Source organism: Talpa occidentalis, unplaced genomic scaffold (assembly GCF_014898055.3).
Source record: "Talpa occidentalis isolate TD23 unplaced genomic scaffold, MPIMG_talOcc4v2.1 talOcc4.4, whole genome shotgun sequence".
Taxonomy (NCBI): Eukaryota; Metazoa; Chordata; class Mammalia; order Eulipotyphla; family Talpidae; genus Talpa; species Talpa occidentalis.
Genome location: NW_023604295.1, coordinates 119,352,241 through 119,377,917, shown reverse-complemented (window position 1 = coordinate 119,377,917; position 25,677 = coordinate 119,352,241). Strand labels below are relative to the sequence as shown.

At 42.3% G+C, this 25,677-nt stretch overlaps 1 protein-coding gene across 7 annotated transcripts in view; it reads right to left on the bottom strand.

The window, feature by feature from the left end:
* Positions 1–14,162: 14,162 nt before the first annotated feature.
* PSD3 (pleckstrin and Sec7 domain containing 3) overlaps positions 14,163–25,677 on the bottom strand; it is a 507,571-nt gene continuing 496,056 nt past the window's right edge. For all 7 annotated transcript variants that reach the window (XM_054700957.1, XM_037526196.2, XM_054700961.1 and 4 more), the window contains one exon: positions 14,163–22,719. In XM_054700957.1, the coding sequence (XP_054556932.1) occupies positions 22,504–22,719 (216 nt within the window). In that variant the 3' untranslated portion in view covers positions 14,163–22,503. The remainder of the gene's footprint in view (positions 22,720–25,677) is intronic.

The following is a 25,677-nucleotide window of genomic DNA, read 5'->3' as shown; positions in this document are numbered from 1 at the left end:
CAAACACTTAAATTGCTGTCACCTTTAATTTGATATCATTATTTGATATGAGTGCTTTTTAGGAGACTAAAACTGTAATAAGCTCTTTAGAAATATCTTCTACCAGTTACTATTTATTCAAACACAAAAGATATATTTAAAGTTATACATATTAGATTAATAATAATACTAAAAATGAAAATAAATTATTAACTCGTATTTTGTTGGAATAAAAAATAGCTCAGCTACCTTTGAATTCAGTTTTACTCTTAGACGCTGAACATGTACTTAGCTTATGACACAGCAATTCTACTGCATGAATTGCAATGAAATGAAGACCTATGTTCACACAAAAACCTGAACATGACTGTTTACAGCAGCTTTCTTTATAATTGCTAAAAACAGAAAGTAGATGAATATCCATCACCTAGTAAATAAATCACGGAGCATTCACCCAATCCTCCCGTGCTAGAAAGGAAGGAAGAACTGACACCAGCAGTAATATAAATGACTCCCACAGGCATTATACTCCTTGACAGGAGCTGCACTCCAAGGGCAGTACATGGTACGATTCCAATTAAGTGGCGTTCTGGAAAAGAAAAACTATAGGCGCAAAAATTAGAAGAGTGGTTGCCAGGAGCCAAGGGAACTTTTCAGGGTGACAGAAATCCATCTTAATTGGGATGGTGGTTACACATCTTGAGCATATTTTTCAAAGTTGATGGAACGTCACACTGAAAATGGGGAAGGTGAATAAACCTGATTTTTTTTGAATCTTGAAAAAATGTATCACCCGAATCAAACCCAAATGACTGGGAATGTGCAAGTTCAGGAGAAAGGACTCAAGATACAACAGAACAGCTTCCACCGTCATCTTTCTTGGTCCAAAGCAGCAAATGGCAGAGGGCTCATGTCCGTGGGGTCTCAGGATCCACAGTAGAGCTAGGCAGCTGCTTCCAGGGTGTGTCCCAGCAGGCAGCGTGTAGGAAGGGCCTGCGAATTCAGGCTTCTGCACATCACATACTTCTCTCGCACTGCATCTTCTACCTTCTTGCCACTGTACCCAAACCCTCGCGACTCTCCAGTTCCAGAATTTATGTGACTGACACCAAGAAGGAATAAGAAATTCACCTTTCAAAGAAAGACTCTAAAATCCCCAATCCAGTTTACTTTTTGAATCTTCATTTGCTCAATCTACTGATTCTATAAAGGACTAGTAGGACTTACATACCTCCTGAATCTTCCTTCAACAAGGAACTGCATCCTAAGAGGGAAGAGACTTAACTTAAAAGGAATAGAAAAATAGCAATGGATTGTTTCACATTTAAAAGCAGCGGGAAGGGAGACTCAGTGATACCAGGCTAATTGTAGAGGTGATAACCAAACAATTAAACCACATGGACTCCATAAGCACCATCAGCCAGACAGGTGCCAACCCTTGGGCCCTTACACTCACTGTTATAGGGCAGGGAGAGGGGCAGCCCAAACCCCGCAAACCTGCCTGTTCTAAATGGGTTCTGCCATCCGCCGCATCAACACAAAACATATAAGACTTTAATGGGAATGAATTTTAATAAAACTAGGAAACAATACAGGTAAGGCAAAGAGTCTAGTTTCTAAATGAAGCACCCAAAGTTACCCATCCCCTCGTGGGTAAAAGTCCATCCATATGGGAATGGCCCAGAGCAAGGCCCCAAAGCCTGCCACAAGTCTAAAGCATCTTCCAGTGGGGACCCACAGAAAAGGGTCAGAAACAACCAGACAAGCCCTGAAGGAAAAGAGCAAAATCAACATCAAGATAAAAGCTGCCATTGTCACCTCCCCACGGGTCTCACCCACATCTGTGTCACCCAGTCCACGACCAAAAGACAAGCGCAGTTTCTTCACATGTCTCTAGGCTCCATGCGCCTCCTCCAGGTCTCCTGGCTCCATCCTGCTTCCTTCCTCAGTCTCTTCTGCAGCTTCTCCTCTCCCTGCTCAGCTCCACCCTCCCTTGGGTGGGGCAGGGAACCTCCCCCTTTCCTGGGGACCACCCTGTTACATCACCACAAACACTGCTCACAGGAGCGAATCAACATCATAAAGCTAATTATTAGCACTCGGGTGGTAGAAATAAAGCATCTCACTGATAAAAACCACAAGCAAAAGACTCCAAACTTGACATGTTACAAACTCCCAGGAATCAAAAAAATCAAATTTGGGCCTCCCTGGTGGCGCGAGCAGTTAAGCACCGCACTACGAAGCAATCCGCAGCCTCTGCAGCACAGTTTTGATCCCCAGCCGGCCAGGGAGCAACCCACATGGTGCAGCAGACCTCTCCTGACTCTCCCGCTGCTCCCCGCAGTGGTGTACTTCATTAATCTGCCTGTTCTGTTCCCCCCTCTGTCTCTGGTGAACCCTCTCACCCCCTGCATCTCTGGCCTGTACCCCAGCTCTTGTATGCATAAATAAATAAATCTTAAAAAAAATCAAATTTCATCACGCCTTCCTATCGAAAGGCTAAGGTGTTTTAGGATGAAGCACCGAGAACAAGGAGTCCCTGCTACTGTAAGTTGCCAGCATGTTTTTTACCATGAGCTGAAAAGAAAAGGCCACTCCAGATAGAATTCAATGTTCTAGCCCGGGGCGGGGGCGGGGGCGGGGGCGGGGGCAGGGGTGGGTGGGTGTGGGTGGGATGGGGTGATGGGGGTGGAGAGGTGGGAGAAGACCACTTTGAAAGTCAGAGGGGAGGGAGGGGCTGAAGGTGCCCTTCAGGCACTGTCTTTCCTTTTAAGACTGGCTGACCATGTGTCCACCCCAAGATGCTGGCCCAGCACCAAGCTTCCAGACCGTTTCCGGGATGTTCTCCAAAAATGCTCTGAATCACGGGAAGCGGGGCAAGGAAGAGGGCGAGCAGTGCTCTCCACTTCCACTCCCCACCCCGCCCCCACGCAAGTACATTTCTAGTCCCCATCCAAACCCCAAAGGCAGGAGCACACAAGCTCGGAGTCCAAAAGTCATTATGAATTCCCAGGAGAAGATGCAAGTCTAAGTGAGCAAAGCAGTTTAATTAGACACATTTCTTCTAATGAGCTCTGATGGAGTTTACTGACATTCTGGGAGTAGCAGCTTACACTCCCTGTAATTACAGAGCACGGACACAGTAATGATGCTGCTTGCTGCCAGACTCAGAGGGACCGGGCATCTGCTGGGGCCTGTCCAGGTTCTGCTGCAGGAGCTAAGGCACAAGGGCTGACACCCAAAGGTAAAGCTGTGGCCTGGTCATCAGGCAGATGGGGGGAGGGGGCACTTCACGTGACTGGAGTGAAAACAAGGTGGTAGGGTACAGAGATGGCCCCGAGCTTACAGAAAAATAGTGTGGGGACAGGCATCTCACATCCACACCGACCCGCACAGCAAGCTGAGATCGTCCCCTAAAGGTGCTCAGACCAAGGATAGTGGCAGAAGCACCTGGTCAGGGAAGGTTTCCTATGGAACTGGCACTTGAACAAATACCTGGAGGATGAGTAACTTGAGGAGGAGAGAGGAAAGGTGTTCAAAGGGAACAGTGATGAGTCCCAGAGGTGGGGGTGGGGGGACAAGGTGGGGTGCTGAGAGGACTGCAGTTTCTGAAAGTGGAAGAGAAACGAGAGGTGAGAGGCAGGACAAGTGGGGCAAGGGAGCCTGATCTTCACTCCAAGTGCAGAGGGAAGTCTGAGAAGAAATCTGAGATGAGTTGGAACCATATGAAATCGCCACTTTTGTAGGTCAGAAAAATGGCGAATGTTGGCAGCCTCATTTAAATTCTCCTATTTCCAAGGGGACTATTGCCCGACTTTTGCAAGTCTGACTATTTGTGATGGCGCTTTTAATTCCAAAGCGATCTCCGCATTTTCTCTGACAGGTAAACCACACTTTGGTGCCAAGAGAGGAGAGCCATGGGGGCTGAGGCCATCCTGCCACTTGGTGAGCTGCGGCATCACTGTCAGACTGTTCACTTTCTTCTCCGCCTTCCATGCCCCATGCGGAGCTGTGGGCTCACCAGACAAAGTGCCAACTCCCTGCCCGAGTGCCCAGAGACACTGCCTGCAGTGTGATGAGGACACAGGGAGGTGGAGGACTCCTGAGATTCTCAAGAAAGCTGCTCAAGTAGCACAGCCTCCCCCGACCCCTGCTCTGGCTATCTTTGGCCCTGAGTTCTCAGCTTTTTGATGCTTCTGTTTATGTGAGACCAAATCCAGGTCACAACTCAACTGGACACCACTGTACTGGAATTAGTCATTGTTCATTTCACAGCACTTCACAGGTAGAGCTGGTAAAGAACATGTAAAGGGAAGATCATATAAACCAAATCCAACTACTTGGGCCTAACCACAGAGACATACGTGATTCAAGCCTGATGAGCAGGACCAGCACGTCACAAAACAGCTTTAATTGGGATGTGCTAAGACACACTGGGGATGTGGATTTCAAACCCCATGCAGCACAGTGGTTGGGGGGAAATATAAGGATGATCCTGGGATACCAGGAATAATCTGTCTCTGTCTGGGTACTGGTCACATGTGTGGGTTCAGTTCATAAAAATTCATTGAAGTGGGGGGTCCTCCCCGGTGGCCTAGGGGTTAAATCTCAATGCTGCCACTACAAGGGCCTGAATTCAAGCCCCAGATAGGAGCTAACCCACATATGGCACAACAGTGTCCCGCCCACTGCTCCCCTCAGCAGTGTATTCTGTTAGATCTGCCTGTTCTGCTCCCCACTCTGTCTCTGTTGAATCTTCTCACCCCTGCCCCCACCTCAGGCCTATACCCCAGTTCTTCTATGCATAAATTAATAAATCTTTTAAAAATTCATTGAAGTGTACATTGATGATATCAACACCGTTTATATGAAGATTATACTTGAAGAGATGCCAAACCAAGTGTTTGAGTTGATGGTGGGGACAGCCCTGTTTATAGTTTGGCAAGGGCAAAGGGTGTGTGCAAGGCAAGCAGACAGCGGACAGGTCACGCACGTAATGAAGGGCAGGCACAGCACTTGGAGGAGTTTGTGCACAGTCTGAGAAAGGCAGTTTGGATAAAGCTGAGGTCTTCTCTTCCAGCAGACAGCCTCCATGTCCATGTAGCTATCTTCGAAGGGGACAGTGGGCATTGGTGTGTGAAGTCACAGACTGCTTCACCCTCCCATCCAGTAGACACCATTGACAGTGTCATCTCTATTCTTCCACTGATGCAGGAGGGATGAGATGTTTTTCTTAGGAATCACATGTGAAGGGGAAAGTAAAAGAATGGGCTTGATGGGAGCTGCAAGGAGAAGGACAGACAAGTAGGTAAGAACCTAGTTCTAGAAGGATTGCAAAGCCGAGCACAGGCATCTAGACAGGAGGGTGGAGTGGGAGGCCAAAGTGGGTGCTATGCAGAAATCCCATCTAGGAATGTGAAGGTGGAAGTGGTAGAACCAGACACTTCAACTGAATGTTCTCTCCAAGGATGACCTACCTGCTGGGAGCTATTAAAAAGCTCCCAAACACATATTAGGATTTCTAGGTTTTTATTTATTTTTTTTTTTTTAATAAATTTTATTGTTATATTCCCATACAATTGCAGCCCCCCATTCTGACCCCAATCCCTCCCCTCCCACCCCCGCCCCCTAAAAGTGTCTCTGGTTCATAGTTTTTTGTTGATTTTGATTTTCACTTTCTTATAGTTATTCATTTTCCTGGTCCCTTATTTAAGTTTTCTAGATTCCTGCTATGAGTGAGACCATCCGGTATTTTTCTTTTTCTTTTTGGCTTATTTCGCTGAGCATGTAGGTTTTTAAATAAGTTCCAAAGTGCCCCAGCTCATGACTTCAAAGCATAGTACAAAAATGACCAAAGTTGATGGAGAAATTCTGTTTCAAAAATACTATATTATTTGAAGGAAAAATAGAACTTTTTATAAACCAAGCTATAAAATAAGCTTTTGAAAAAACCTTTTGGGAAGACATAGCAGGATTAGAAAAGGAGGCCAGATTCCCTACAGTTCAGGTCCACAGAAATCGGTGATAAGGTTTAAAGTCACCAAGGTGAGCTTGGTACATACATGCTTACATGAAAAGCTTCAGCTGGGAACTCTAGAAATTATTTTCATGTCATTTTATATTTATAAAATGTTCACAGTAAACACACACTTGTTCTGAACAGCTAGCACCAAGAGCCAAACTGAGAGCAGCAAAGCATTATTGACAATGTGACTTTGGTGACCATCCAGATGTAGAAGAGGCCCTAAGAATTTTAAAGGAGAAGACACTTGAGTTAAACAGAGGAGCCTGGAAGACAAATTCCTTATGGGTATTTGCTTGGACACCTGCAATATTATTGATGCAAATCTTTGTCTGGACTGTTTGAGGTGCCCTCAGAGTTTCTGGACTTCCTTTCAACACCTTAGAAGCAGCATCATTACTCAGTGTGGGGAAATGAAAAAAGCCCTTAGGTGGGAGTCAGGAGACAGAGGCCCTAATAACGCTTGTGACAGTCGTGGTTTCTATCTGCAGCCTGCATGTAATGCTTAAAAGCCTCCTCTTTCATTCTCAAAAGTGACCCAGTTTAAGTGTAAATTATGTGATGGGACAGATTGCAAAACGGCCATTCCTCTCTCTCCAACATCCTATCCAAGGTGACCTTTCAGCTTTTCTATCAAAACATGGAATCTTTGCCTGTTTGTGAATCTGGACTCATGGCTTGGATTTTGGCAATAAAACACAGTGAACGTGATATATGTGTCCCAAGGCCTCGCCCCGGCATATTTTGCATATTTTCAAGGTTTCTCTGCCCAGCTGCCATGAGAACATGGCTGAGGAGCTACTGGAGCCCAAACCATCAGGAAGGCAGGGATAACTCTACCAGCTGAAGCCACACAGACCAAACAGGCCCCGGGTGACCGGGTGTATTGTGAGTCTCAGCCTATCAATAAGCTATATTGTCATTGTACCAACCCTTGTAGTTCTTACCCTGCTTGCAAAATGCCTTCAGCAGTAGCCATAAGGACCCTGAAGAAATAAAAGTTTATTACATATAAGACCTTGAAAGTATACAGCATACCTGGGTCACATGGCAAGGTCAGTGGTGATGGGGGGAGAGAATAGGTTGGGGTTTTCTGCTTTTATCAGGGTTGGGGTAGAGGCCTATGGTTTCATGAGTTAGCTATTTATTGGTGAATATAAACCATAAAAGTGGGAATTTAATTGATAAAAAGGAGGAAAAGGCAGGCAGGTAAGCAAGAAGGAGGAAGGGAGGAAGAAGGAAAGAACCCAAGTGGCCAGTTAGCTTAATCAACCAGGATCTCTAACACACAATGGAGATTCATGGGACTGGGGGCACAGCCCGACTCTTAGATGCCTGCCTAGTAATGTGCACTTTCAAGAAATGCCTCTTCTAGGTGGGTGCCTTGGCATCCAAGCTTAAGTCAGGCACTTGCACTGCACAACGAAAATCCAGCTGTCAGGGTTTGCACTATACTTAGCAACTAACTGCAGGTGCATGCCAACATCAGAAACATCAGTGAACATCAGAGAAACCACCTAACTGAGCCCAGATTAAATTTATGGTTACTTAGTATTGTTAGCTAAATAAATGTCCATTTTTTATAGAACTAAGTTCTGCATTGTTATGCATCAAAAGCTAACTGATACAAATAGTCGCCCTAGTTCTAATCAACTACTTGTCTATAGCCATATAACTTGAACAAGTCCTTTAACTTTGCTGGAAGTTAAATGTGTAGTGAAGAATAAATGTCAGGAGGCACATAAGATTGCCTGTATTAGTTTCTTATTGCTGCTGTGACAAATTATCAAACTCTTTTAAAAAAAAAAAAGATTTATTTATTTATTTATACAAGCACTGGGTACAGTCAGAAGTGCGGGAGGGTGAGAGAATTCACCAGAGCCAGAGGGGAGAGCAGAGCAGGCAGACTGAAGTACACTGCTGAGGGGAGCAGCAGGTGGCAGGAGAGGTCTGCGTGCCATGTGGGACCCTCGCCCGGTGGCCAGGGATTGTTCAGCCTCTGGTGATACAGAGGCTGCGGGCAGCTTCGCAACCCAGCGCTCAACCGCTGCGCCACCGGGGAGGCCCCAAATTATCAAACTCTTGATGACTTATGATAATACAAATTTATTCTCTTACACATCTAGAAACTAGAACTCCCAAACCATTTTCAAAGGCTAAAGTTGAGGTACGTGCACCCTAGTTCCTCTTGGGGAGAACTGTTGTCCCTGTTTTTTCTAGCTTCTGAAGGCCACTTGTATCTCTTGGCTTATGAGTCCTTTTTCATGTCATTCTAGCCCTCTGGCTTCTGTCCACACATCTACTTCCTCTGATAGTCTTCCTCCCTTTATCAAGATCCTTTAGTATAATCTCACCACCTCCAGATGATAATCACATATGAAAAAGTCTTTTTGACATGTAAAATAACATTCAGAGATTGTAGCTGTTAGAACCTGACTATCTTTGAGGGCCAGTATTCAGTTAACACACTGCCAAGAATTCTATGCCTGTGAGGCATTCTGTTGAGTACCGGGAACACAGAAATGCCAAGCACTGTTCTAAAGTCATCATGGACAGAATCATGCCATGCGTGGAATGATTTCCACGGATTCTTGAGCAATAGTGATTGATCATTCTTTATTGTTTTGCTGCCACAGTTGCCTCTTGTGTAGTACATGTTATTGCTTGGGGTGATACAAGAGCAAATAAGTTTCACTGAAGGGCTTGAAGTTCAAGGGCAGCTATTCTAGCACCCCATCCTAAGTGAGGCATCCAGGCAGAGTGCTTACACCTCACAGAGTCTATACCTGCGGCGGTGATGGTTTGGTAAAGGCAGCTGGAAAAGGAAGTGGAAGCAGAAAGAGAGGACATATGTCAACTCCAACATGAGAGGAGGGATGTTCTAAATATAAGCGGTTCGTTCAAGTGACACTTTGTAGAGCAATCACCTGTCTGTGACAGAGGGTGTAAGAGAGGACAGAGGGTAATGATGAGGAGAGAGCGAGCCAGAGGAGGATGAGCCCTAAAGAAACGGGAAAGGAAAAATGCAGAATGGAAGAAAGAAGAAACAGCTCCATTTGGAAATGCGAATCTAATAAAATACCAAATGGCACAGGGACCACATGCAGGCAGCTCAGGCGGAGTGAGAGGCGGTGCCCGTGTCCCAGGCCTCCTGCTGGGCCCCGCAGGCATTTGTCTCCATTACCACTCCATCTGCTTTTATGATTAATTGCTTTTGAAGAAGCATCTATTCACAGTGGAAAAATATCAGAATATTAAAAAAAAATTCTAGGAATGGTAAAAATGAAGGCTTGTCATACTCAGGTTGAATTGAGAGGGAAAACAGAGCTAGTACCTGTGCTACTAAGAGAGAATTTAGAACGAAATTAGTTCTAAAATTTAGAACTAAAATCTGCCGGGGATTTTTGAGGTATGAGGACTACGCGAAAGCAGCCAATGTGGGGAAGACTTGCAATGTGCATCAGAGCAACAATAGCAATAACAATAACTAAATTTTGCTAAGCACTTAATTTGTCCATGTACTAGCTTAGGAGTTTTATTTTATTTTGTTTTGTTTTTTAAGATTTATTTATTTATGTATACAAGAACAGGGGTGTAAGCAAGAGGTGTGGGGGGGTGAGAGGATTCACCAGAGAGAGCGGGGAGCAGAATAGGCTGATTGACCGAAATATACTGCTGAGGGGAGCAGTGGGTGAGGCAGGAGAGGTCTGCTGTGTCATTGTGGGCTGCTCCCTGGCCTGCCAGGGATCCTACTCGCGCAGCATCTGGCTATAGCTTGATAGCGCTGTCTTTAACCCCTGTGATACCAGGGAGGCCCTTAGGAGTTTTATATGCAAATAACACTGAGAAGAAAGAATCTAGGGTACAGAGACTTCCTGGTTCTCATGGAATAATGGCAAGAATTTAAACTAAAATACATCCACAAAAACTATAAAAAGTCAGATCTTTTTGGCCCCTGCTCAAGCTCTTGGGCCACCTACCAATTTTGCCTGCGCTAAGTGGAGACATTTTCTGACTCTACAGGATGCCTGTCCTCAATGCATTGCTCTAAACTCCCGCATCATTGCCTGCTCCGTGAAAATGGATCCGAACCTTGAAATATTTTTTCTTTGCCTATTGGCACAGAAGCTTTGCCAGTAGAGGATCCTGGAGAAAGATTATAGAAGGGAAGGATTTTCCTTTTTGGAAATGGCTAGCTCATTCAGCAGGTTTCTGCAATGCCTCTTCTGGAGTGGATGGGGCTTTCCTGCTGCTTACTTCCTCAGCACTAGCTTCTTCTTCAGCACTTGGTTCCTGCAGGGAGCCTGGCTTCTGCTGTGAATGTGTTATCAAGTAGTCAGATTAATATCAGACAGATTAGTAGAAGAACAGCAAATTTTATACATGTATATATATTGATTGTAATATATAACAAAGCCTATATAGACCATAGTATATAATATATATGGGGAATCTACATAAAGGATTCCAAGGTCACGAGGAGAACTGGGGTATATATCCTAACGAATGGTGTAGGGGCCTGGGACTTCAAGAAAAGAGGGGGATTCACATAATGAGGAAATGACAAAAACCAGATGCTTTGTAATTAGATGTTTCTCTGTCATGAGATAGGTTTCGCTGATAGAAAGATTATGATAAAAAGCCTAATTCTGGGCCTCCCAGGTGGCGCAGCGGTTGAATGCTGTGTTGCGAAGCTGCCCGCAGCCTCTGCAGTTTCTGTTCGATCCCCGGCTGCTCCTCGGCCACCGGAGGAGGGTCCCACATGGCGCGCAGACCTCTCCTGCCGCCCGCTGCTCCCCTCAGCAGTGTACTTCGGTCCTTCTGCCTGCTCTGCTCCCCGCTCTGGCTCTGGTGAATTCTCTTACCCTCCCGCGCTTCTGACTGTATCCAGTGCTTGTATAAATAAAAAAAATAAAAAAATAAAAAAAATTAAAAAGCCTAATTCTGGGTAATACCTCCTATTTTCATTCTTCTAGGCAGATAAGGGAGTGGTAAAACATTCTCATGAGCCTGCAGGGTCTCAATTGGCTTCAGCTTGAAATAACACACCTGCCAAAGAGACACGTCTTGGGGAGGTCTGTTGTAAACATCTTGGGAGGCTTATCCTTCAGTTGTCATTTCCTTCTCATGTAAGACTTATTTAAATCTTTAAAACTAGTCTTCCTTGGTTCGATGATGGGTTAGCTATCCCCAGTTTATATTTCTCATATTCCTCTGATTTCGTTGTTCCTGTCTTTTGCCATCCCAGCGGTGATTTTTTTTTTTTTTTGAGATACCTACACCCCGTGTTTATTTTTTTAAATTTTTTAAAGATTTATTTATACAAGAACTGGGGTACAGGCCAGGTGCGCAGGTGGGTGAGAAGATTCACCAGAGACAGAGCGGGGAACAGAACAGGCAGACTGAAGAAATACACTGCTGAGGGGAGTAGCGGGCGTGACAGGAGAGGTCTGCCGCACCATGTGGGACCCTTGCCAGCCAGCTGGGATCAAGCCGGTGCTGCAGAGGCTGCGGACAGCTTCACAGCATTGCGCTCAACTGCCTGTGCCACCAGGGGAGGCCCTCCCAGCGGTGATTTTTGCACATGCTTTGGTTTGTCTGCATCTCAGGTCTCAAGGCAGTTGTCTGCGTAGAAGTGCTCCCTATAGTGCTGGTGTGGAAGTTTTCCCTACCTTCCTTGTGTAAGGCACCACACTTACAAAGAGTTGTCTGATGCGACCCCTGTGGTTCTGGTGGCTACATGCTGACTTTGAACTTGCTGTGGAGTGAAGCTGAAGGCCTTCATTCTAATGTCCCATTTGACCTTGTAGAATTGTTTTTACTACTGAAATGTAAAATTTTACATACTTACATTTCACATTGATAGTTTGTCCAGGTTCTCTGCCTGCTGAGGTATTTTTTGAATCCTGATTCCGTCACTTAGTATTATCTTTCTCTCCCAGCTTTATGACATACCTATTTTTCATAATCTTGCATTTTGCAGCCTCAGTCATTTTGCAGATGGGGCCAAAGACAAGCTCAGCTGCAGTACATCAACAATGTTGGTTGATATGTATCCTTTAATTCACACTCTTCAAGTGGGGGTACACACCCACAAACTTGACAGAACTTAGATCAGATTTCTCAATTTTACCCAGAACCATTTCATTGAAGACCATTTTGAATACTTTGTTATGGCTCAGCTATTCTGTCTACTGCATTTTAAAAACCTACCTAACCTTATAAAATAGGAGATGACTGTAGACTGAAATGGTTCATTCTTGGGGCCACCTTGGCATCCAGTAATTGCTGCTTCCCTAGTATATTCACTCTAGACCCATGCCCAGAATTAATATTAAACTTACTGGGCCACAGCATATAGAACTCCTCTCACCTCTAATATTAGAAAGATAGGTCTGTTTCCAAGGCATCTTATTGTTTATCACGTTTTAAATAAAAATTGATAATGATTCAACAGACTCATTATTAAGTCTCAGTACTGTGAAATAGAATTAATCTGGAGATGTGAATCTAGAGATGAGTTGCTAGTTTTCTCATAATACTATCTTAATTTGTCCTGGGTTTTAGTTTGCTCTCATGAGTATTTGTCTTTTAAAAATGGTATCTTTAGTCCCTTAGGTTCTAATATCACTAATTGCACAACAGAGTACAACCAGATAAGCAAAACTCCTAGCTCTGGAGGACAGACAAGTGGGCATGAGGATTCATGTTTTTAATTTTTAAAAGACTGAGATATAATCAAGATATAACATATTAGTTTAAGGTGTACAATGATTCAATGTTTGTATAACTCATGTTTGAGATTTATATTCCAAACAGAATTTTAGTGGAAGCCAAAGTATGTTGAAGGATGTATCTGCCCTCTCTTCCCACCCCAAACCATTTAGTTCTTTGAGATGAACACATCATAGCAGTTTCACTGTCAGAGAGCAGTTTTATCTATGTTGAGGATGTAACCCATGCCTTTGCTTCAAACCTTGCAAGCATAAGACACCCTTTTCAATATTCATATTAAGTGATTAGGGTGGAAGTTTATTTTTTCATTTTCCAAACTAGCAGATGTCATTTTAAGTTTGGTTTTGAGACTATGAATGAACACACCAGGTACCATATAGCAGTGACCAGCATTTGCTTTCTCAGGTGTCAGAGTAAATGGGGATGCAAATGAATTCTTCAAATCACCCCAGAAAGTTTTTTTTTTAAGTTTTTTTTTAAATTTAAATTTTATTTTTATATTCCCCATACAATTGCAACCCCCTTATTTTGACCCCAATCTTTCCTTTCCCTGACCCCAGAAAGTTTTGCACTTTCCCTGCTCCAAGCTTGAAATGGAGAATGGCTCCTCAAATTTTCCCCAACACATTTGTATGAATGCATTTTCCACAGAAGTTAATAGAGCTGAATCAGAGTTAACAGCTGGAATTTCTCACTACCTTTGCCAATTACCTTGGCCAGATCTCTCACTGTGGGCTTTGGGGTTGTTTGATGAAAGGAGGTGTCATTTTTTTTTAAAGATTTATTTTATTTATGCATACAAGAACTAGGGTACAGGCCAGAGGTGTGGGGGTTAAGAGGATTCACCAGAGACAGAGTGGGGAACAGAACAGGCGGATTGACTGATATACACTGTTGAGGGGAGCAGTGGGCGAGACAGGAGAGGTCTGCTATGCCTGGCCAGGGATCCATTTCGTGCTGCAGTGGCTGAGGATAGCTTGATAGCGCTGAGATTTTAATCCCTGTGCCACCAGGGAGGCCCTGTTTTGACTTTTATTTTTATTTTTTTATAAGATTTATTTATGCATACAAGAACTGGGGTTGAGGCCAGAGATGCAGGGGGTGAGAGGATTCACCAGAGACAGAGTGGGGAACAGAACAGGCAGATTGACTGAAGTACACTACTGAGGGGAGCAGCGGGCGAGACCGGAGAGGTCTGCTGCGCCATGTGGGTAGCAACCTGGCTGGGGATGGAACTTGTGCTGCAGTGGCTGCGAATAGCTTCATAGGTTGCGTCTTAACCCCTTGTGCCACCAGGGAGGCCCCTGTTTTGACTTTTATTTATTTATATTCTTTTTTGTGTGTTTTTTTTTTTGTTTTGACTTTTAAAGGTATTTTTTCTAGTTGCTTAAGCAAAAAACAAAAAACAAAAACCACATTTCCCCAAATGATTGAAATTTGTTGGATTTATTTCTTTCTAAAGTTTGTACATTTACATATATCATATACATATTTTAAATCCTTCACTATTTTGCATGATTTCTATGACATAAAAACCATTTCAATGCAATAAATTTTGTTGTTGTGAAACAACAAATTATCCCCAACTTATAAAAACACAGGAACAGTTATATTCATGAACATTTACACAATAGAGAAATGTACTATTTATATATCACAGCTTCTATACACATCAGCTGACTCACTGGTCTACACGGTTTAGGTTTTACTTCAACAGTGAAATAGGGTAATATTTATATACAATTATTTTAATAAAAAATAAAGCAATTGTAAAATGTAAACTTAATTTTCAAAATAGTCTTTAAACACTTCAACAATATCCACATAAATTACTGTTCCATTCAAAAGATGACCACCACAAATGCCACAATTTCCTAGGAGATGGCATTTCTTGAATCTGGTGGGTGAGAGTGAGGAACAGGTTTCCAGTACAAGATACGGTACCGCTAGCTTACCCAAGTCTGCTAATGCTGACAGTTTGGCCACTGAAAAGGAGTAGGCTGCTATTTTGTCACTAATTACTTTCACAATTTGCAGGGACATATGGCACCAGGACTGCAATGAGACTGAAATGATTGGTGAAGAAAACTTTGAAGGTAAAGGAATGTTCCACATTGTCCATTAGTTTGAGCCACAGTAAATATAACCCAGTTAAATAGGCTGGAAAAGTTCAAAGCTTATTTCATATTCACAGGTACAATCCCCCACCCTTCTGCCTGCACTGCAGTAATCAGGGCCAGCGTGCTACTTCTCCACCTGTGTAAATTTGTTCTAGAAATGGGCTTCTACGAGTTGAGGTAGAAGGGAAAGCAGGGAGGCATGAGGCCTTTAGCCGGCAGCTCTCATACAGACCGAGCAGAATTGCTAAGCAGTAGGCTTAGTGTTCCTTGACCCTTCCCACATAAATGAAATGTTACCCATTTCCAGAAATATGGACGCAAAGGCAAAGATATCAACCATCCCTGGGTAGAACTCAATGTGCCAGCTTACATCTTGCGGAGGCAAAATACGTGGTCTTGACTTCAGTCACAGGGTTTTTTTTTTTTTATACCCATGTCATGTGTCACCCCGTGACTCAGTCCCTCTGTGTTCATATCTTGCCTTAGCAGGGTCAGCTCGCCGGGACAGCTGGATTCCTAAATCCAGGAAGGAGCATGTGAAGCCCAGGATGTGCTGCGGCTCAGAAGCCCCTGTGGAGGAGGCGAGGGGAGAAGCTCCTCTTTGCAGAGAGGCTACACCATCCCCCGCTTCAGTGCTCTGGGGCTCGGGGTTCAGAGCAAGGAGCCTCAGGCCTGCAGTGCTGCCCTTAACTGAGCCTTGTGGCTGGGACACTTCTGGGAGAGTCTGAAGACTTACAAATGCAGGTTCAGGGGGGAACAGGAAAGGAAACTTCAAAATTTTCTCTAGCCAACATTTTCAGGAATTGAAGTTAAGGTGCTTATTTTATAACACTATGAATGAGAGCTCAGTTCTCTACCCTGCAAAGGGAAATCTATTTTAGCTAGGTTCCTTCTCACATCCATCTTGGCTGTGGTTGCTGATGGAAAAGTGCCTACCTGTTCAGCATACAGCTCAGAGGGGAGTTGGACGATCGGCAGAGTGCTCCTGTGCTAAGTGCTTGCTGCCTCTGCCTTTGCACTTCCTTCTAAAAGGAATGCTCTCCAGAGCGAGCAGCAATGCCACCATGGGCAATGGTGCATACCAGTTTTCTGGCACTTTCCCAGGCTTCTTTGGGATGCCAGGATGTGGCTACTTATGAGATATAAGGAAGCCGTCAACTTGATGGGCCACCAGAAAGGATGTGCTATGCATCTTCTCACTGATTGGTTAAAAGTGCAATGCATCTCTGCGTTAAAACAATGGAGCTCAAGCACCTCTCTGGCCCTTGGAAAACATTCCTGTGATGCAACGTCCACTTCCTCCGTGTATCACTTTTACAACACCTTGGCCCTCGCTGTCTTAAGTTGTGTAACTTAAAACATTTACTATGTATACATGTGTGCAAGTGTCTGTACACGTGAGGCTACTCCCCTCACACATCTAAGGTTGCAGTGAACTGGATCTGAATCTCTCAGGACAGAGGCCTGATCACATGCATAGCTGCCCCAAATGGAAGGCAGCCTGCTCACCCCACCCACTATCCCCCATCCCACCCCCACTTCAGTTTGGTCTAGTTAATTATTCTTGTTCCTATAGCTTAAAAAAAGTCTCCTTATGGCATTACAAATCAATGTGCATATATACTCTCTATAGAGTGGATATTGTTATCCATGCCAAATGGTTACTTGGCTTTATAACCTACATGGCTTTACAGTAAAAGTCCAAACATTTCAAATGATTAAGGCCCAAAATGAAATTGCTACTCCTTTTCTATATGATTTCTGAATCAAATGGATGTTTTTGCAAACCACTATAATTCTTAGAAGGAAATGCACTCTTGTAGAACACAGACCCTGCTGATCAGTCACAGAGCCAGTTCACAGCATGTCAAGAACAAATGAAGAAATATGATACATTTGCAAAAATAGTTTGAGACTGTAGAGTTAATTGAAAAAAAAAAATCAAGTGTAACTACCAAGAAACCACCACAGCCTGGAGCAGAAGACTGGTCTCCCGCTCCACAGCTCCAATTGTCAGAATCAGATACAAAGAACACGAGGCAGTGTGTTGACACGAGTACACTGCACCCCACCACTCACTCAACTGCACTCAATTGCTAATTTAAATACACCAAACATGCTGGTTAATAAAATTTTAATCTCTATGTTATCTATTTACACACTGTAAGAGAAGCAGTAAGCTCAAACAACTAAGGCCAGTGGCTCTTCTTTGGGGAGAGGCAGGAAAAGAGACCTAAGTATAAAAATATTAAATAAAGTTTTAACCTGGTCCATAGCCTGTCCTGCAATTCTTTTACCTGTAACACTCGATGCTAATTTGTGCAACTGCAAACCTAGACAGTTTGCAGTATAGGTACCCGATTTGCAGAATACAGTACCCGATCTTAGGAAGCCCTGATCAACTTCAGCGCCTGGAATATTTCTGGAAGGTGAAGAGGGCCAGGGCAGGGCACTGGACGGGTGGTTCCGTCTACTGTGACACAGACACAGGTACAGTGATGACAGGACGGGTACCGATTTCATTCTTCTGAAAGCTCTATTTTTCTGGGCTAATTACAACAATAAAGAACGTGTGCTGTAGAGCATCACATTTTGTAATAAGCCCAAAGTCATATGACTTATGTTTAAGTGCTCTTTCTTAATACTGAACTTGTAAGACTGCACAGGCTGGCTGTATTTTTTTTTGTTTGTTTTGTTTTGCTTTTTTCTTTCTGTATATCCCAAATTATGAGCTACACCCTAGGTATTGTACACAGTACACTGAAATAGTTTCACAAAGTTAGTTCAGAGTCATTTTTGCCCTGGTGATTCAAAGCTCAAAGACGGACTTTTTCTAGCATAAAATATTATTAAAAAATTTAATCAAAATATCATTTGAATTTAAGTTTAATAAAACAGTACCACTATATATTCTCTCAATAACTGCATTGTAATCCTATGAGGTTTTTACTTGCTTTTCATATCACACTGGTTATTAAGAACAAAAATAAATTTGATGTACATATATCGTCTATTGATACACAATCTACACATTGATACATATACACACACACAACTATAAATATCCACAAATACAACATTGGCAAATGACAGGAAGCATTTTCTTTGATGTCTGACATAGACATACTATCTACATGAATTTTCTCCAAAAGCCTGCAAAAGTACAGATACACACATAAACTACAAAGAATGAACCAAAGAGACTTAAGGAAACCTACTATATATACAAGTACTTAACTTGTAGTATTTTCTTGCTGTTGCATTCAAGTCAACAAACTGTCATGCAGATTCAAGTATTTACTGACATTCTCTCTAGGAAGACATTCTCTCTACATGCAATGGGCCAGTTAATGCCCTGAGCAGAAGGCTGCCCACCGGGTTTTGGACATCGTAGATACAAAGGACTTAGGTGCAAAGGCTTAGGACTTCAGTTCTCTCTGAAGAGTGAGACATTAAACAGGAATGTGAAAGCAGAAGCAGTGACAAAGTACCTCTCTATTGCTTGTTGGGATTATTTTGTGGTAAACTACTGATGTCTAAAGTCCTCTGGTGACTTGATAGGGTAAGATGTCAAAAGACTGTTGGAGACATCTGCTGCCCTGGGCTGACTGGCGGCCTGGCAGGGGAGAAGAGAGTCACAAAGTTCTAGATAAAGGTAGGTCCAGAGGCGTGTCTGCCTATAAAGCTGACTGAACACTTTCTGTCAGAGTAACTTATGCTCTGTAAGAAAAGCAGATGCTATTTAAATCCAAAGTCACACTATTCCACATTAACTATACTCTATTTGTAACAAGTCCTAGGATGTCACATTGGGTCTCTGTTCAACAGCGCTAATTTGAGAACTGAAAAAAATTCTGTCATTTGAAAGGTGAAGGGATTGTTCAGTGTTGAAGTGAAGGAAGGTGGCCACAAACTTGCTGAACTACAAGAACTAAAGTGCAGAGACTTGACCTACAAAGTCAAGAAACTCCCTGTGAAGTCAGGCTTAGTGAAAAAAGTTTAACAGATGATTACAAAGAAAAATGCCAAAGGAATTCAAATGACAGCTAACTAGACCCAAGGAAGTCTTGACAGTAAGACAATGGAGGAACTTCTTTGAGGTCAATTGCCTCCAATTATCAAGATTAGTTGAAAAGGTAGAAGAGCTGCAGTTCATGGCCAGAGCAGGGCCTGCCTTACATAAGAACATCTTCCCAGGCTCCTTACCTGAGAGAGGGAGCAGCATGAAACTGTGACTTTGCGCTTAGGCAAAGGGCCTCCCTCCCTGCTCTTAACCAGCCTCAAGGGTCTAGGGTTTGGCCACAGGGTGACAAATCAACTCAAGAGACCAACCTAGGTTGACCTGGAAAAGTCAGTCGATTTTCCTCTTCCAGAGTTAATTTCCTCATATCAATTTATATTAGGAAGCAATCTGCATCTTCTGAATTAGAATAACAGTCAAAGAAATACAGAGGGTCTTCTGCAGTCGATTTCTATCCTCTTCACCTAACTCAGCAACAAAAAATGCTACCTAGAATCTTGGAAATACAGTTCCACCAGAGGACTCTCCCACAAGCCGGTTTCTCTGAGGGAAATTAAAATGCACAGGAGTATTGCTTATTTTAACTAGGCATTCCTAAGAGTAGCAAAACAATATTGAAAAGAGTATCCTTCAAATCATGCCTATGGTATGGCAATAAAATAAGGATTCCACATGCTAGTCATTAAGTTTTGATTGCTAACAAGGAATTTCTGATACCTCCCTGTAAAAGCCAACAAACCCTAAAACATTCAGACTTTATAAATGGGATACTTTGAAGGTCAATTTTGCAGCAAGATTATCACCAAGGTATTTTGATGCCCATCAAAATATTCTAAACTAAAAGTTAATATGAAGTATATTTATGTGAAGAGGAATAATGAGTTATCACATGGAGAGAAACCCCAAGGCTCCCGGTGCTGAGATACAGGTGAGGTATGGGGGTGCGGGAGGTGGAGTACCGTTAGACAGAAAGAACGAGGAGAGATCCCCTGTACCATGAAATTAGGCATGGAGTGGATGTGAAAGGAAATGTCATCAATCTCTTCTGACTAGCTACTATGGGTCTGAACTCATTACAAAAGAAAATGTAGCTAGTATGGGCAAGATTCTGAGAATCTAGTCAAATTAGGGACCATTTTCAAGCATAGGATAAACTCTTGGACTACAAGATGCACCAACAACAGACAAGAACCTCCAGAGGCCTCAGGGAGGAAGTGTTCTGAGCCCTGCTCCAATAGATGGACAACTTCAGGCCAGGACAATCTGGGATGCTGTCTCACAAAACAAGATTTGCCATTGTTTTTAAAGTGCGCCTGCGCAAAGGTGGTACACCGAGGCTTTAAAAGTGCCCTTCTCATCCAGTTAGCTTATCCACATATCCTGAAATCCCTGGAGGTAATGTTAGTGAATCCTGTCCTGCAACGAGAACAACACTATAGTGGTGCTGATGCTAAGTCGGCATTTCAGAGCCACTCTACATGTCAGACACACCGCGGCTAGGTACCATTCCATGTCTATTATATAATATAATTAACTCACAGAGACATTCTATATACACAGACACACTCACACTGCGGGCAGACACATTCAAGCCAGTCAGGGATGTTCATTTTTCTTTAGCTATTGAAACTCAGACATAAGGCCTAGGTGCCTCTCTCCCTTTTATTTAGGATAAGTAACTAGGCAGAACACAAACAGGAAGAAAGACGATTTCCTTGTGAAAATCTTGGAGTCAGAATCAGGTACCAGCCCAGACTGTAACTACCCTGTTGTTTCTGTTTTGAAACATCAATTTAGTCACTGCCTTCACCTAAGTGAGAGAGAGAGTTTTTCAAAGGTGTGGCAAGAGACATCATGAAGCAAGCAGTCTTGCAGAGGGGTTACCCTTTTCTGGGCACCAGTACAAACGGGCATTTATAGATGATGGAAGAAAATGTTAATAAATAATCCTACAACTAATGCTGATACATAAGGCCAATATGCCATTAGAAACTATCAGGGTTTAATAGCAGATTTCTCCTAATTAACCGGGACCCCGCTATTCACGCATGTCTCTCATTCTTTGGTCATAGTACCTTTATTCAAGAAACTGAGTAGAACTAGAACAAATTTCTGTAGGTGGGAAAAGGCATAGAAAGTGATTCCATTAGTTCTGAAGTTGTCATTTGTGGAGATTACAGCTTTAAGGGTCACAAATTTTTAAGGGTTCAGAATCATAAAGTTCTAATTCATAAAGAACTCAATTGTCACTCCTTTCTCTTTCTCGACAAGAGAATGTTCTGTTTGCCACCCTGAATTTCAAAGAGCTGTCGCTGGAACATGCTCATGATTATAGGGGTGATAGAATTATTTTGAGTAGATAAGAAATTATTTAAATGAGATAATAAAGACTTTAAGGAGAAAGTGAAGGAGGAGCAGAGTGCAGTGGCTATCAGAGAGACAGAAAACAATAGCATAGGTGACTCTGCATATGTAACCACCAGAATTTTGTTTTCCAACCACAATTCATTCAGACTGTACTCCTTTCAGATTTAATTTAAAGAATTGCTATTCTATTGCTGGACAATTATAGTTACCTTTCCCTCTCTTATTTTGTCTTTCTTAAGGAAAGAAGAAAAGGGGTTCCATTTTCAACATAATTTTGTTAGGAAGACCCCCATTATTCTTACAACCAGGAGATAACCCCACACCTATATATATGCGTTAAAAAAAACCCCAAAACAACAAAAGAACCTATTCCCAAAAGGCAGGGTACTGGTAACAGAGATGATTCTGGATTCCTAGTCTATACCCCCAGATGGGTGGGGTAACAATTTCCTGCAGACCAAACCCAGGCCTACTGCTGCAGGTCCCCCAGAGTCCATTGTTGCCATTGTCATCTAGCAAACAAAATGAACTTGGTGTCAGTCTTTCCACAACCTTTAATGGCAAGACGATTCTACTTCCTCTTTCCCTGCATGGCTGAAACAGAATCAACCCTTCAAGCAAGTGAACGTGCTTCCAGGTCCTCCAGTCCTGCAATCTTCACGCCTCCTTTCCTGGCTTCCAGCAGGGTCACAACTTAACAAGCGCTAAGACGCAGTCATAGCTGCATCACGCTGGAACGTCTTGATTCTCAGAATTGCAATCTTAATTGAACTTCTGAGAGTGCTCAATCCACCTCTGTGACTGGGCAAGGTTTCACATATAAAGGCTTATATTAACTCTGGCTAGAATTTACTAAACTACGAAGTTTGTCCAGTTAAGAGTTTCACAATAGATTAAATTTTTTAACCTTAAAAAAAAGTGTAACAGCTGATCTGAGACTACATAAAACAACTGAGCAGAGTGCAAACAAGAGAAAACCAAAGGAGAAGGGACACATAATTCAATCTGAAATCACGATCCCCTCCCCCTCACAAAAAAGGTGCATTAGTTATCAAATAGCAAAAATCATCAAAGCAAAGAAATCAAGAGCAAAGAGACAATCTGTACAGAAAACTAACAAAAATATACAATAGAAAAGGTTACTAATGCACCATTTAGTCACAGACTTTTTTTTTTAAATATATTCACGGATTTACCAGAAAGATCTTGAAAAACCCTATTTTGCTCCATGACCAGCACTTTCTGGCCACAGATGGACTCTAAGTAACTTTTTGCTTAATGCTTGGTGTTTCAGGTCGGTGATCTTTTCTCTCAGATACGTTACGCTTGACCTTGGCAATGACTGGGGATGAATCTGGGTTCAGTGAAGGACTGGAATGTGACTTCTTCAGTCCAGCAGCCTCAGTTTCATTGTTAATCAGGAAATTCTTGCCTCCTTCCTTTAGAATACTGACATACGTTTCATAACGGTTTTTCTGGAAGGAAAGTCAAAGAAGAATGTTAGTCAATGCATAGTTCACAAACACATGCACGCGGAGCTACCCACAGATGACTGGTGTTAAGCCTTGAAAACAGTATAAGAGACTGACTGATGGGCTCATTTATTTAGATTAGAAATTAAGTTAGAATTTTAGTTCCTGTTTGTTTTGCATTCAGAAGAAATGACAACTAGAATTACTGGCTATTAGATGGGGAAATTAAGATTCTGGAACACTCAGTAGTAAGAAGGGTCTACACAAGAGGTGCTATAACCATTGGGTTTTGGCAACTAGCTGGCTCTTATGGTTCTTTCTTGAGTCACCTGAGCTTCCCACACATGATCTAGGCTGTGGCTAAGCCTGGCTTGAAAGTGCTCATTCACTTTCCTTCCTACTCCCTGTAACTCTACGAAGACTCAACTCCAGGGATCAGTCCATGGTGATGATACTCAACCCTCTGCAAAACCACACCATTTTAAAAATATATTTACATATAAATATGTATATATTTGACAGCCTTGTTCATTTTTGTACAATGCTTTCTCCTCTCAGGTGTAGTCCCCATAAAATTCCCACCACCAAGACACCTGCGGACCATCGCCATAGTCTATTGTGCTCTTTCCACTCCTGTTTTAATCCCTCTCCCTCCCCTTCCCCTGCCTATTCAGCAATCAAAAAAGATAAACTCATGCTATTTGCAGCAACATGGATAGAGCTGTAAGGATTATGCTCAGTGAAATAATTAAGAAGGAAAAACAAAAATATTGGATGGTTTTACTTATAGGGAGTAATATAAGGGAACCGAATAAGGGGTCGGGGGAAAAAAAAACAAAAATAGCAGGCAACTATAAATTGAAAACCACAAGACTTTTTAAAAGGTGCTCTGGGTTTCCCATCACTGCTTTCCCGCTAGGATTAACAAGTCTCTACTATGTTTTAAACAGCTTGATTCTCTAGTGTGAGTATCTTTTTCTAGGAATAATTGAGAAAAACATGTCAGAGATTGTTTTTTCTCTAATCCTAACTAGCACTGCTTTTCTAAGTTTCTATTCAAGTCATTATATAGAACTATTCTATATGTATGTATGTATCAGATCCTTGATTTGACAGATTCTGGTCAAAATAAATATTTTATCATGCTGCTTCAACACATGAAGGATTTATAGAAGGCCTGAAGTGTTTTATTTCTAAATAAAAGAACAAGTCAGTTATAAATTGTCCCAACAAAGGCAGACAAATTCTGTTGACTGGATTTTTCTAGTCTTGAAATTCTGCATCTCAGTTTTAAGTTAGTAGTTACGAAGTTGAAGCTACTCTTTCAAGTTGTTTTGTTTGAAAGTGGGAAAAAACTGTGAGTCATTAAACTTATTTTGGGCTTGGTCAGTGTTGATGTGGCTGATGATAGTGACATTTTTGGAGTGCTACATACAGACTCTGGGTCATTCACACAGTGATCACATTCAATTGGTAATTGTTATCCCTGTTGTACAGTAAAGGAAATATAGGTAGAGAAACATCCTAGGTAAGAGTTAGCAAAAAAGCAAAGCTGGGATTTGAATTCAGGAAATATGACCCCAGAACTCATACTCTCCAGCTATGTTTCCTGTCTGGGTATAAAAATGTAGATATACACATGAATGTATGTTTTAGAATGACAGCTCTAACAGATACCATTGGTTTGGCCAATCAAAAGCCATTCACAATCCTGCCTTCTCTTCTACCCTACTACAAAGGCTGATAAAATTTAAATATTTGACATTCCTTCCCAGTGCCCCTACAGCAAAGATGGGCCATGGAATATTCTGCCAGTGAACTGCAAGAAGTTTTTTTTTGGGGGGAGGGGGATGGTTTCTGGAAGAAATGATTTGCTTCCTGATGAAAGGAACAGGGTTTAGAGGAAAAACTACTGGTCTCTCACTTATTCCTTCCTTGACATGGATGTGATTTCTAAAGCTACAACCCTGTGTGTCATGGGGCAGCGACATGAAGACAAAAGGACAATGTGCTAGACGTGAGAAAAGATGGACAGAAAAAGCCTAGGGTTTTGAAGACAAAATGAGCTAGATCCAAATCTAAGACTTCCTACAATCTCTAAATATCTTGTTAAAATAAATAATAAATATTATAAGTGGTTAAGCCACTGTTCATCAGATGTTAACTGCAGCTGAAATTGATACACATCCCAATTTTAATATGTACCAAAGTAAAATAATAAAATACTAAGCTTTTGCCAGAAGCCTACATAAAGGTTTATAAGGGAATTTGCTAATAAAAAAAAGTCATCAGAATTAGACATCAATTTATGCATCAGTGAAATCAGGGGATTGAACTCAACAATATCCAAAGGGCATACTGGTTCTTAAGTCCTATTTATTCCAGTACCAAATCTGCCCTCAATTACCTTGGTGGTAAGATTAAAATTCAGGAAAGAACTACTTGCAATAGGAATAAGGTTTAGCAAAATGATCTAAAGGCAATTTAAAAATAAAGTTAGGACGAAAGTGTAAGGCATACTATTTTACAATGCTGGGGCATCTACCTAATGCAAATGGTATGAAGGACAATTTTTTTGAGATGACTTGATGAGGGAACAAAGCAAGAGAAGATGATAGAGCCAGTTTCTACTGGTTTTTGCAGAGACTGATACTATCAGGAAAAATCACTTGAGAAATACATGAAGCAAAACCATTGCATCCACTCATCCTACAGCTCCAGCTGCAAAGATGTTGTCTCAAATAAATCACATCAGTGTCAATCAACAAACAAAAGGTACATCACAGAAGCGGCAGCACATGAGTCATCAGATGAGAAGAAAAGACAAAATAAAGTGCAGGGTGAACGGGGACCAGAAAAGCAGGAGAGCTTAGTTGCTGGTAAGGGAAACAAGGGAAAGGAACTACATGGGTTTATGAACTTCTTTAAATGGCTATGCTCTATTTCTGAGTTAGAAAAGGA